The sequence below is a fragment of the Mirounga leonina genome, unplaced genomic scaffold (assembly GCF_011800145.1).
Source record: "Mirounga leonina isolate KUSES-001 unplaced genomic scaffold, KU_Mleo_1.0 Mir_115, whole genome shotgun sequence".
NCBI classification, from domain to species: Eukaryota; Metazoa; Chordata; class Mammalia; order Carnivora; family Phocidae; genus Mirounga; species Mirounga leonina.
Window position 1 is genome coordinate 22080383 of NW_023270268.1, and position 12374 is coordinate 22092756.

At 40.1% G+C, this 12374-nt stretch overlaps 1 protein-coding gene across 1 annotated transcript; it reads left to right on the forward strand.

Annotated features, from left to right (window-relative positions):
* Window positions 1-208: 208 nt before the first annotated feature.
* Window positions 209-1160, forward strand: LOC117999844 (40S ribosomal protein S6-like). Its single transcript, XM_034989236.1, has one exon. It carries the CDS (start codon window positions 440-442, stop codon window positions 743-745), a length of 306 nt encoding a protein of 101 aa, XP_034845127.1. The 5' UTR covers window positions 209-439; the 3' UTR covers window positions 746-1160.
* The last annotated feature ends 11214 nt before the right edge of the window (window positions 1161-12374 follow it).

Below are 12374 nucleotides of genomic sequence, written 5' to 3' on the forward strand. Positions count from 1 at the left end.
TATCCTTATCAGTTAGAGATGCATAATGATATACTGATGTCTAAAGCAATATGTGTCTAGAATTTGCTTTAAAATATGTCAGTAAAGGACCACAAAATGTTGATATTTGTTAAAACTAGGTCATAGGTACATGGGTAAAATCTCTCTATTTTGTGTGTTAGAAAATTTTCATTATAAAATATTTTTTAGAAAAGCTACCCCCTGGGTCAGAAAGTTGTATACAGCTGAGGTACCAAGCTTTGAGCTTCTAACTGTAGCAGCTGCTACAGCACCAATAAATAGAAAATTCATGAACCTTTATTGCTGATCGTCACTGAGACATTGCTGCATAGAGTGGGAAGGTTCCTCAGATTTGGGGGAGGAGAGTCCTGATGCAGTAAAATATAGGATCACATTCGCTCTTTTTTGTGGCTTCTGGGAAGCGGTAGCCTGCTTCAGGATGGAGCTGAACATCGCTTTCCCAGCTACTGGTTGCCAGAAATTCATTGAAGTGGACGATGAATGCCAACTTTGTAGCTTTTATGAGAAGCGTAAGGCCACAGAAGCTGCTGCTGCTGCTGCCGTGGGTGAAGAATGGAAGGGTTACGTGGTCCGAATCAGTGGCAGCGATGACAAACAAGGCTTCTCCACGAAGCAGGCTATCCTGACCCATGGCCGTGTCCACCTGCTGCTGAGTGAGGGGCATTCCTGCTACAGACCAAGGAGGACTGGAGAAAGAAGGCGCAAATCTGGGGTTACATTGTGAATGCCAATCTCAGTTTGTCAATCTGGTCATTGTAAAAAAAAGGGGGGAGTTGGAAAGAACATTCCTGGACTTACTGATATTACTGTGCCTCATCGCCTGGGGTTCCAAAAGAGCTAGCAGAACCCACAAGCTTTTCAGTCTCTCTAAAGAAGATGATGTCTGCCCGTCTGTTGTGAGAATGCCCCCGGATGAAGAAGGTAAGTAACCTAGAACCAAAGCGCCCAAGACTCAGCATCTTGTGCCCTCCAACACAAACAATGGTGTATTGCTCTGAAGAAATGGTGTACTAAGAAAAATAAGGAAGAGGCTGCAGAATAGGCTAAACTTCTGGCCAAGACAATGAAGGAGACCAAAGAAAAACGCCAGGGGGGCACCTGGGTGGCTCAGTCATTAAGCGCCATGCCTTCGGCTCAGGTCATGAACCCAGGGTCCTGGGATCGAGCCCCGCATCAGGCTCCCTGCTCCATGGGAAGCCTGCTTCTCCCTCTCCCACTCCCCCTGCTTGTCTTCCCTCTCTCGCTGTGTCTCTCTCTGTCAAATAAATAAATAAAATCTTAAAAAAAAAAAAAAGAAAGAAACACCAGGAACAGATTGCTGAGAGACAGAGGCTATCTTCCCTGAGAGCTTGTACCTCTAAGTCTGAGGCCAGTCAAACATGAGATTTTCTAAAGATTAACAAATAAATAAGATCAGACTAAAAAAAAAAAAGATAGGATCACAGTCTTTGTTCTCTGCACAAACTTATCCCAGATGCCACTCATCTCCCTCTCAATATAGCTGACAAAATATCAGAACCATAGAACCCCTTGCTCTTCACCATATCTGCAGCTTGCTGACCACAACAGGCACTTTCTTGTGGACCAATTCGTGTATATCTAATTCTATTTCCATGTTTTTCATACCTATCCAAACACTTGTCCATGGCCACCTCTACTATGGTATATTTCTCATTCATCTTACTTAACCAAACAATAATTACTTTTCTATAATACCGTGAATATCTCCCTATTCAGTAATAATGACACTCCCACCAGCTATTATTTATTTTCTCCTAAAAAATGAACCCACATCTGCATTGACCCAAACCCTTCTCTCCAACCAGTGTTCCCTCACTTCCCAACCTCCCAGTGGACATACCCCAGTGCTGGGCTGACTCTGGGCAAACAGAGTCTCACTTATTGAGCTACTAACTAAATACTGGGATTTAAGCATGAACATGTTATTCATTGATTCAATAGACAATTGTTAAGCACCTATTATGAGCCATGTGTTACATCTACAAAAATAAATAAATTAGATAGCAACCTTGAAGATGGTAAAAATCTACCATGGAGATAAGTGCAAAAACAATTGCAATAGATTGTAAATAAAATGCAGTTAGATATGTATGCTAGGTAGAGTGGCAACATTAATGAACATACTCACTTGGAACTTCTTGGAGTTAAGAGGTGGGGCTATGAGGAGGGTGCTTCCAAAGATAAAAAAAAAAAAATCCTGATTTTTGCCTCTGAAAGGTAGAGTAGCAGTTTGTCAAGCATGTATAAGAAAGCTCAGATATAAATTATAAAAACTCTGTGAAGCTAGAATTAATAAAGGGACATCATAAGAGATAAGGTTGGAGGAATAGAATACAAAGGTTCTTAATGCTATAAACCTGGAGATATATTCCACAGAAAATATAAAGTCACCAAAAGCTTTTAAGCAGGGCTGTCAAACAATAATACTTGCATTTTAGAAAAATTCCCCTGTAGTAGAGCACGGGATGACTCTGAAGGATTGGGGTGAGGCAACAAGAGCAATTCCAGGCCAATCGTAACTGTCCAGAGGAGAGACGACATGCCCCTGAATAAAGGTGATGGCAGGGCAGGTAGACTAAACTGGCCTATAAATGTATTTACCAGCCTTATTTTTTTTACCAGCCATATTTAAACCTTTATTTCTCCCCCCAAAAGAGTATATTTCCTCTACTAAGTTATCCTGGGAGACTATTAGGGAAAATATGAGAGCAGATGACAAATAACTAGGAAATCTGCAAGAGTATGTGCTCTGCTGTGTCCTATTATTCATTCCCAACAGACGTTCTCCCTTTCTCTCCCTCCCCACAAAGCCCTCAGCAAGTTCAAGTTCCTCCCAGCCATTTCTTGCCTTCTTTCTTCCTAATTTATTTATTTATATATTTTTTTTAGATTTTATTTTTGAGTCATCTCTACACCCAATGTGGGTCTCAAACTCACAACCCCAAGATCTAGAGTCACATGCTCTACCAACTGAGCCAGCCAGGCGCCCTCTTCCTTTGAGCTTTGACCTTTACTACTCTTTAGCTGTTGATTTTATACTGCAAAGGGTCCTAGTTCTAGAACGTTGACTAAGTGGACCAAAGGCATCTGCCTGAGTGGACAAGAATGTGACAATGATACACAGTTACTGTGATACACTCAAGTTAAGACTGATTTTGACAAGAATGAAAGTTTTCTACCTGCTGCCCTATCTTATAGGATTTTTAGGGATCGGAGAAATAGCCATTGTCTTTCTTAAAAATCCTGAATGTCCATGTGAGATTGAATGCCATTTAGATAAATGAGCCATTTATAGTGATGGTTCATATAACAGAATTATTCAATTGGTTGCTCTGGAATTTGTTCATTTTATTTTTAAAGTTCAGTGGAAGTTAGTTTTGTCCAAGTACTCTGCAAACTTTGTTGAGAAATTAAGTTCCAGGTGGTAAGATCCTAGATAAGTATCAACAGGCAAGGTAAAAGTGTCAGGAACATTACATGTTTAAGTGTTCATTGATTAGTAACATGGGTATACTTTATTCTAAGACCAACATTGATGTGAAGGACAGTTCATTCTTCAAGAGAAACAAGCCAGGTAAGTCTCCAAAGGAGACAATTACAGAACCTTAACTTACATGTTATTTGGTGACATGCTAAGCAGTATTCCTGCCACCACTCCTGTGTGGTCAACATCTGTTTTGGCTACTTCATCCTTTTTTTTCAGGAACCTTGGCCACTTCTGCTCCTCTTCCTGCCTCTGTTCCCCAAACTCCAAGAGCTAAGATACTGTTTGCAGCTCTCCTAAGCAACCCACTTCAGCACTTTCCCCTGGTCAGCACCTTTTCCAAAATATCTCCTCCTCTAAAGTTGCTCTTTACTCCTCCTCCAATTCCCTCCAATCGAGACCACTAACTATCTCATCTTCTCAGTTAGGTGTTGGAGGAAACACAATCATAATGCCCGAGTAAGCCAATTCACACTGAAGTATAAGGTGGTAGGCACCTTAACTTGCCTAGCAGTTTTTAGAAGAACCGGTTATTCCAAATGAATCTCTGATTGGTGGGATGCAGGAGGGAATTATTTTTGAGGTGTGGGGAGTTGGAGAGATTTTCCTCATTGATTCATACTCACCAGAGCCCCTACATCCAATTTTTCTTCCTCAGAGAGATTTCTAAAGATGATGCATGCTATAGCCCCAGTTCACCAGGTTATAAATAAAGAACCTCAGCAGGAAACCTGGCTTGGCTTTACATTTCTTACGATCTAGTTGAGTTTCTTGTCTAGAATCATGTGCACCCTTTTGAAGTTTTTCTAGATAGGCTTCTATGGCTTCTAGTATAGATAAAAACGCTGATTATCTATTGCACTGTTATCTTTGTCAAATAGCAAAATACCTACCTTGAAAGTTAATATTAGATATGAATAGTGGTAAAACAGTGACTGCAATGACACTGTGAAGAGAGTAAATTAATATGGAAATCAAATAAAGGAGTGAGGCGCATCTTTATGACATTACATTTTAACATCAGTTTATTATATGTAGACAAACCTGCCCTTTAAAAATCCCAAACATTGGGGCGCCTGGGTGGCTCAGTTGGTTAAGCGACTGCCTTCGGCTCAGGTCATGATCCCAGGGTCCTGGGATCGAGTCCCGCATCAGACTCCCTGCTCTGCGGGGAGCCTGCTTCTCCCTCTCCCACTCCCCCTGCTTGTGTTCCTGCTCTCGCTGTCTCTGTCTCTGTCAAATAAATAAATAAAATCTTTAAAAAAAAAAAATCCCAAACATTGCCCATAAAAGGGGAACAAGTAGGAAACACACACACACACACACACACATTCCTCACTAATGCCCTTACAGTCAGTTCTACACCCAGCTCAGATTCTGTTTCCTCATTGCACACCAAATGAAATCGTGGTTTGCATTTAGGGGCTACATTTTAAGAAAATGTGTTTTTTAATACTAAACACACTTAGGGCGCCTGGATGGCTCAGTCATTTATGCATTTGCCTTCAGCTCAGGTCAAGATCCCAGAGTCCTGGGATCGAGCCCAACAACAGGCTCCCTGCTCAGCGGGGAGTCTGCTTCTCCCTCTGCCTGCAGCTCCCCCTGCTGGTGCTCTCTCTGTCAAATAAATAAATAAGATCTTAAAAAAAAATACGAAACACACTTGTCTTTGACCATATACAGTGGCATTCCCTCAAATTAAATGCCTAGACAAAGAGAGTCCACTGATTATTTGGTTTTCTTTCAGAGAGTTCCAATTCTATCTTCACTGTATCTCCAAGCTAGGGAATCACAGCTAAGGTATAAATAAACTGAAGAGACTCTCCCTCATAAACACTATGACAGAGCTCGGCTTCCTGACTAGAAGTGCTACATCCCCACTACAAAACCTAAAAAGCAAGCCTAAAATTCACAGCAAGCCCCTAGAAAATCAAACCTTGGAAATAAGGCCAAGTTCCACTATTTTATCACTCAGCAAGTCCATAATGAGTTTCCTCTCTGTGCCAGGTATTAGCTAGGCTCAGGTGATACAAAGGTGAATGATTAAACGGGGTCCCTGCCTTCCTGGGTTGGGCTCACAGTTGAATGACATAAACGGGCAGTTACAGTGTAATGGCTGTTGTGACAGGGAGAGACCACAGGTCAGGGACGCACAGGGCAGGAACATCTACCTCACCTAAGCACGTCAGGGCAGCGGAACATCAGAAAAGTTTCTTGGAGAAGTAAGCATCTAAGATGAGGGATTTCATTTTTATTTTTGGTTTTTATTTATTTTTTTTTAAAGATTTTTTTTTATTTATTTATTTGAGAGAGAATGAGATAGAGAGAGAGCATGAGAGGGAGAAGGGTCAGAGGGAGAAGCAGACTCCCTGCCAAGCAGGGAGCCCGATGAGGGACTCGATCCCGGAATTCCAGGGTCATGACCTGAGCCGAAGGCAATCGCTCAACCAACTGAGCCACCCAGGCGTCCCTATTTTTTCTTATTTTTGTATTTTCAGGGGGTTTCCGGCTTCCAAAAATTTGCAGGAATGGCACAAAGGATTCTCATTTACCCTTCATCCGGATGTGCTAAATGTTATACCAGATACACTCTCTCTCATGTATATAATACATGTATAGATAAATACACATTTTTAAGCCATTTGAGAGTAACTTACAGAAATTATGCCCCCTTTACTCTTAAATACTCCAGTGCGTGTTTCCTAAAAGCAAGGACATTCTCCTCCATAGCCTACACTTAGCAAAATCAGGAAATTAATACTGATCTAATACAGACCTTATTCAAATTTCACCAATTGTCCTAACGTATACTTTATAGCAAAATAAATTCCTAGCTCACACACTGCATTCTGGTGTCGCGTCTGTTTTGTACTGTACAGTCTGGAACGGTTTCTTTGTCTTTCCTGACCTTGTCATTTTTGAAGCATGCAATCTAGTTACTGAGTAGAACGTCCCTCAGTTTGGTTTTGTTTGATATTTTCTCATTATTAGACTTAGCATAAGCATTTTTGGCAGTTTATTTTGTGTTTCTGAGATGAGTGCTGAAGAATGAAGAGAAATCAGCCTGCATAACCTACTGCTACATTTGTTCATTTTTACATCAGACCTGGGAGGAAGGAAGGTAGAGAGCAAAGGGAAAGGCTCTACTATTATTAGCTAATATTGATCTGGCACGTAATAAGTGCCAGGCACTGTTCCAAATGCATTATGTAAGTTAGCTCAATCATCCCTCACATCTCCACAACAATTGTTCTTTTCCCATTTTTCAGACAAGACTGAGGTACATAGAGATGACAAAGCTACGAAGTGGAGCAGCCGGGTTTCAAATCCAGACATCCAGAATCTACTGCCTATACTGTCAGCAGAAAAGACTTAGTGAAAGCAAAAATCTTACAAAAAGAAAGGCTTGCCCTGAGTTCAGAACAAGTTGGCCTCCAGAACAGTGTGCAATACTTGGTCCAAGCAACTTCCATAGAGATCGTGGTTTATGGCTGCGGTGCTCCCGCCCCCTGCTGGCTGCAGTCACATATCGCATGGTTTTCACTGCTTTCTCCTCAATTGGATGGAGCACCTCTATGCAGAACAATGATCACTGAAATTTCTGCAGAACTGAATTATGCCTGACCTATGAACATGCATCAGGAAGAATTTGGCATTCCTCCCTTTTTCTCTGTGCCTCTCAGCCCCTCGCCACATTCTAAAGGTTGCTCAGCAGAATAAATCCTAAGCCCTGTTCTCACCAACTTCCTTTATGAAACTTCCCCAGAGAATATTTTTTAAACCATGACAAATTTGGAATCCACTGAAGCAGTAAGGAAGCTAAAGTTAAATTAATCAGAATACAATTCCCAGACAAGACAATCATTGCAGCTGAGGAAACCTGTAGGGAGGGTGTTTGTCCTTGGAAAATATTTGAAAAAGATCCAGTGCAGCTGAAGCAAATCATCTCACAGTGGGCTCTGAAGAACCACATAGGATCAAATCACTAGGCAAATAAGATGATGGAGAGGAAAAATTCCTCTGAATGAATCATAAGTAGCCTCTATTTTCAATCAAATTCCCCTTCTCTTCAGAGGTAAAAGCCTGTCCCTCTGAGTTTCAAAAACCCCTGGGGCTTTCACAAAATTCCATTGTTTTCTCCAGTAAGAGGAAGAAGTAGAAGTAAAAGCCAGAAGACAATGGAATGGCAGTCTCTAAAGGATGGCACACTGATTGATTCCATATATACCAGGACCAAAAAAAAAAAAGAACATGTATTTAAATTCACAAACTATATTCTACTGGAAAATTTGCTCATTCTGCCTCGATGGCAAGTACAGATAAGTCAGTGGCCATTATTAAACCACTTCTAAGCTCCTTGATGGAATTTTGAGAATGCTGATGCAAGGAGGTCCTGCGTAAGCATTAACTTGATAACTTCTAGACACCTGTCTATCTGTCAGGTTTGAAGGGACACAAATACATCTGCATACGGATATTACCAGTCAAGGCTGAAACCTTGGACCCCAGGTCAAATCAACTCAGTTAGATAAATGCCTCCCAGGAAGTGATTAAGCTAAGCAAGCTTGTTACTTCAAGGTCTTCTTGTTTATTTTAATAAAGCATCCAGGGTTCCATGAAGGATTAATCAGAACTCCCTACTTTCAGTCTATCTGGAAATTTGTGCCTTATATTAGTTATCCTCTGTCACAATAATGCTGTATAACCACCACAAAACATCGAGGACATCCAGCTTTGAGCATTTATTGCTCTGGTGTCTTGAGATTGTCAACCAGAACAGCCTTGCTTTGGTATCACCTGGGCTCTCTCATAAGTCTGGGGCTGATGTGACTGTGTCTCTCATCACCCAGCCAGGTAGGCCAATATTTTTCTCATGGCAGAAACACAGTGCCTTTTTAAAAATTTTATTTATTTATTTTTTAAAATTTTATGTATTTATTTGACAGAGAGAGACAGTGAGAGAGGGAACACAAGCAGCGGGGAGCTGGAGAGTGAGGAGCAGGCTCCCCACTGAGCAGGCAGCCCAACATGGGGCTCGACCCCAGAAGGCAGACGCCTAATGACTGAGCCATCCAGGGGCCCCAACACAGTGCCTTTTTAGACCCAGGCTCAGATATAGGGCGCTGTCACTTCTCCTGCATTTCATTGGCCAAAGCAATTCACAGGACTGGTCCAGATTCAAGGAAAGTAGACTCTGCATTGGAAGAAATGCAGTCTCAGGGCAAAAGGTGTAGATACAGGAATGGGTTAAAGACTTGGAGCCATGACCAGAATCTACTACAGGCCCAGAAAATCAATAAATTCCACTGGGTAACTCCACATTCCCAGGGTACTCTTTCTTCACATATACTCTTCTCAGTGGATGAACTGCAAACAGTGCTCTCTAGATTGTCCTAGTAAGATTAAATAAAAAGTAAATTCCTAAACCTTGGGGATAACTTTTCTACCTGTGAGATCTGGAACACTCCAGCTAACTGAAGATAGTATATCAGAGCCTTTGGATCTGACATAAATTACCACTTAAGACCATCAATTTCTCATTGATACCTGGTCCCAACTTCATTCTAGAGCAATCTAGAACTTAAGAAAAAGCAGGAAAATGTCTCTGATTTTGTCTCCTACTATCTCACAATCTCTGGTCAAAAAAATATACATCTAATTTTTTTTAATTTTAGAAATGTGTGGTGAAATAAGATTTTAAAAATTAGGGTGTCATAGGTTAATTTCTTGATCAATTGCAATAGGAGTCTTTCTGGGTGAAAATCAAAATACACGTAATATCTGAAAATTTTTTTAGTTGTAAGAAGGAACTAAAGAACTCTTTTTGTTTTGTTTTATCTCTTGCCTTCTGACTTTTGAATGGCCTTGATGGATTCTCTTATTTGAATATATTCATATAATGACTATTCAGTTCTCAAATGACTAGGTTTTTAACCAAGTCATTTTTCCTTCCTTCTCAGTTTCTTATTCATCTTTTTCCATTCCATAACTGTTCTGCTACCTGTCTAGAAAGAATATATAAATGGAAAATAGATGACCCCTTTCCCTCAGTTTACAGATTTATAAATGTAACTTAACAGGAGAATCTAATATTTTCACTAATTATCTTTCCTTTACTATGCTCCAAGTGATCTTGCAAATAACAAGGGCAAAAGCTTACTCTTGTTTTTTGTTTTTGTTTTTGTTTTTTTCTAGTTTAAGTCAAGATTAGAGTAACAACATGATGAACCATACTATGTTTCTCCTGGTATTTCCATCTTGCTGGATTGATGATATACCAGGCAGCCCAATTTTTCCCAAAGGATACATGCACATTCAAAATATTAAACCCTTAACAGAGACAAATGAGGAAGCCATCTGGGATCCCTCCATTACTTCCCAATTTCACAGAATCTCTTAATTTATCCCTTTGACCAATGATCTGCTCATTTCACTGTCATACAAGTTATTTTTTACTCCACCTGACAGTTTGCCTACCTTTTTGTATACTGTAATCTAAAAAACAATTGCAAGGAGTAAAACCGTCTCCCATAGCCTATCTCTGCTAATGCCAACCATATTGATTGCCTGACCTTTGCTAAGTCTACTGACTAGATGGTGTATAATGTTTGGGGATTAAAGATGCTGACTTATTTCTTCCCTAAGTCAAACTTAAACTCTGACTGCCCAGAATCGAATCCTGCACACTGTCTCAACCTGTCCCTGCTTCTCACCACTCTCTCCGACATTTGGACACCATTTATTGATTGAAATTTTAGCAACTGTCATTCAAGGACAGCCAGCTTTAGCTGGACCAGCATCAGAATAGCAGACTCCCAAGGTCCTAAAAAGGACCCAGTCTGACACACATGTGTATAACCTTTCTGCAGAAATAAATGGATTCAATGAGGTTATCAGTTTAACTAATAATTCTCATCCAATTATGATTATCACAACTAACAAACAGTTTTAGTAACAGAGGCATTCAGACTTGAGGGATTTTCCTTTTCAGTAAAGAAAATAGGATAAGAATGATTTTGCTTTCTCATTTCCAAGTATTTGGGGTGTGAAATCCATGGACTAAAATCTACTTCTATTTAACAGATGAGTTGTTAGCTTAGTGATGCAAGAGCATCATTCAAGACCATAAACCTCCACTGTCACCACACACACACACAGATTAGATAATGCCCTGGTCAAAAAAAAAAAGGTCTTTGCCAAATCTGACTATATACTTAAAAACTAGGCCTGGCTGCATATCAATTGGGGTTTATTTAACTTGTAATTAAAAGAAAATTTTTCCATCTTTCAAAAAGCATTTCTAAGCACTTTAAAAATGGCAAATATTTTAAGAGGTTAGTACACTGCTCACCTTTAACAGCATATTTGCAAGTCATTCATGACATCAAAGACAATCCTTTCATTTTCTATCAAGAAACAAGTCATTACTCTTTGGCTTACTATCCACAACCAGACAGGACTATAAACACTTCCACTTAATAGAATAATCAATGAAGCTCCACTGTTGACTCATTATAAAATTCAGACTAGGACATATGCACCTTAACATCTTGTATGGCTTAGGTTTATTTTTTATTTTTATTTTTTTTTTTAAGATTTTATTTATGTGATAGAGAGAGACACAGCGAGAGAGGGAACACAAGCAGGGGGAGCGGGAGAGGTAGAAGTAGGCTTCCCACCAAGCAGGGAGCCCGATGCGGGGCTCGATCCCAGGACCCTGGGATCATGACCTGAGCTGAAGGCAGACGCTTAACGACTGAGCCACCCAGGCGCCCCTGGCTTAGGTTTATTTATTTATTTCTTTTTTTGTATGGTTTAGTGCCACTGTAAGACACTGGTCCCGATTCACTTTGAGCAGTTTTCCCTATTGACATGTAAAAGATGTTTAAAGTTAAATTGTATATTGTATATTTCCACCTTATACCTAAAATAGAGTTAAGGTCTCCGAGGTATTGGCCACTTTTAGTATATACTATTAATATTGTGTTCTTAGAAAGCCGGTCTCATTGTAAAATGAAATTAGAATGTAAAGAAGAGAATCAGCATTTTTTGCCATCAGGGAAGAATTTCTCCCATAAAACCAGTGACAAGGAACCAATTCACTTTGTCTCTCACCTTAATTGTGTGTATCTCTTTGCAACTAACTCCATGTTCAGTGACGTGCTGGTAGCTTGAAATTAGTCACAGTAGGCGTATTTACGCCACAGAAAGTGGCAAACTACTCATAGGTTTACAAGTTTAGTATTAGAGAAATGAAGGTGTTCAATATTTGTATTGTCCAATACAGTAGCCCCTAGCCACATGTGGAGGCTAAACGGTTGAAATATAGCTATTGTGACTGAGGAATTAAATTTTAAATTTTATTTCATTTTAATTTAAATTTAAATTAATTTAATTTCCATTTAAATTTAAATAATTTAAATTTAGTGGCTACCATTTGGGGCAGCTCAGTTCCACAGTGAAATAACAAGTGAGGGCATCTGCCAAGAGTCATAGAGACTGAGGCAGCTAAGCCTTGGGAAGAAATAGAGCACCTAAAAAGGGGTCACTTCAGGGCTTAGAAAAATGAAATGCAAAGCCCTTCCAAGTTCTATCGTCACTTTTTGGATCTGCTATCCACACATTTATTCATTCATAAGCCTGGAGTAATCAGTTGTGGGAATGAGCAGATGAAAATCACCTCCTCATTAAGGTAACTCAGCAAAGAAAAGTGACCCCAGTGCCCTAAAATAATGGTTCTCAAATTTTAACATACATCAGAATCACCTGGAAGACTCCTTGAACCATAGATTTCTGGGCCCCACCCCCAGTTTCTGATCCAGTAGGTTTAGGTTGGGGACCAAGAATT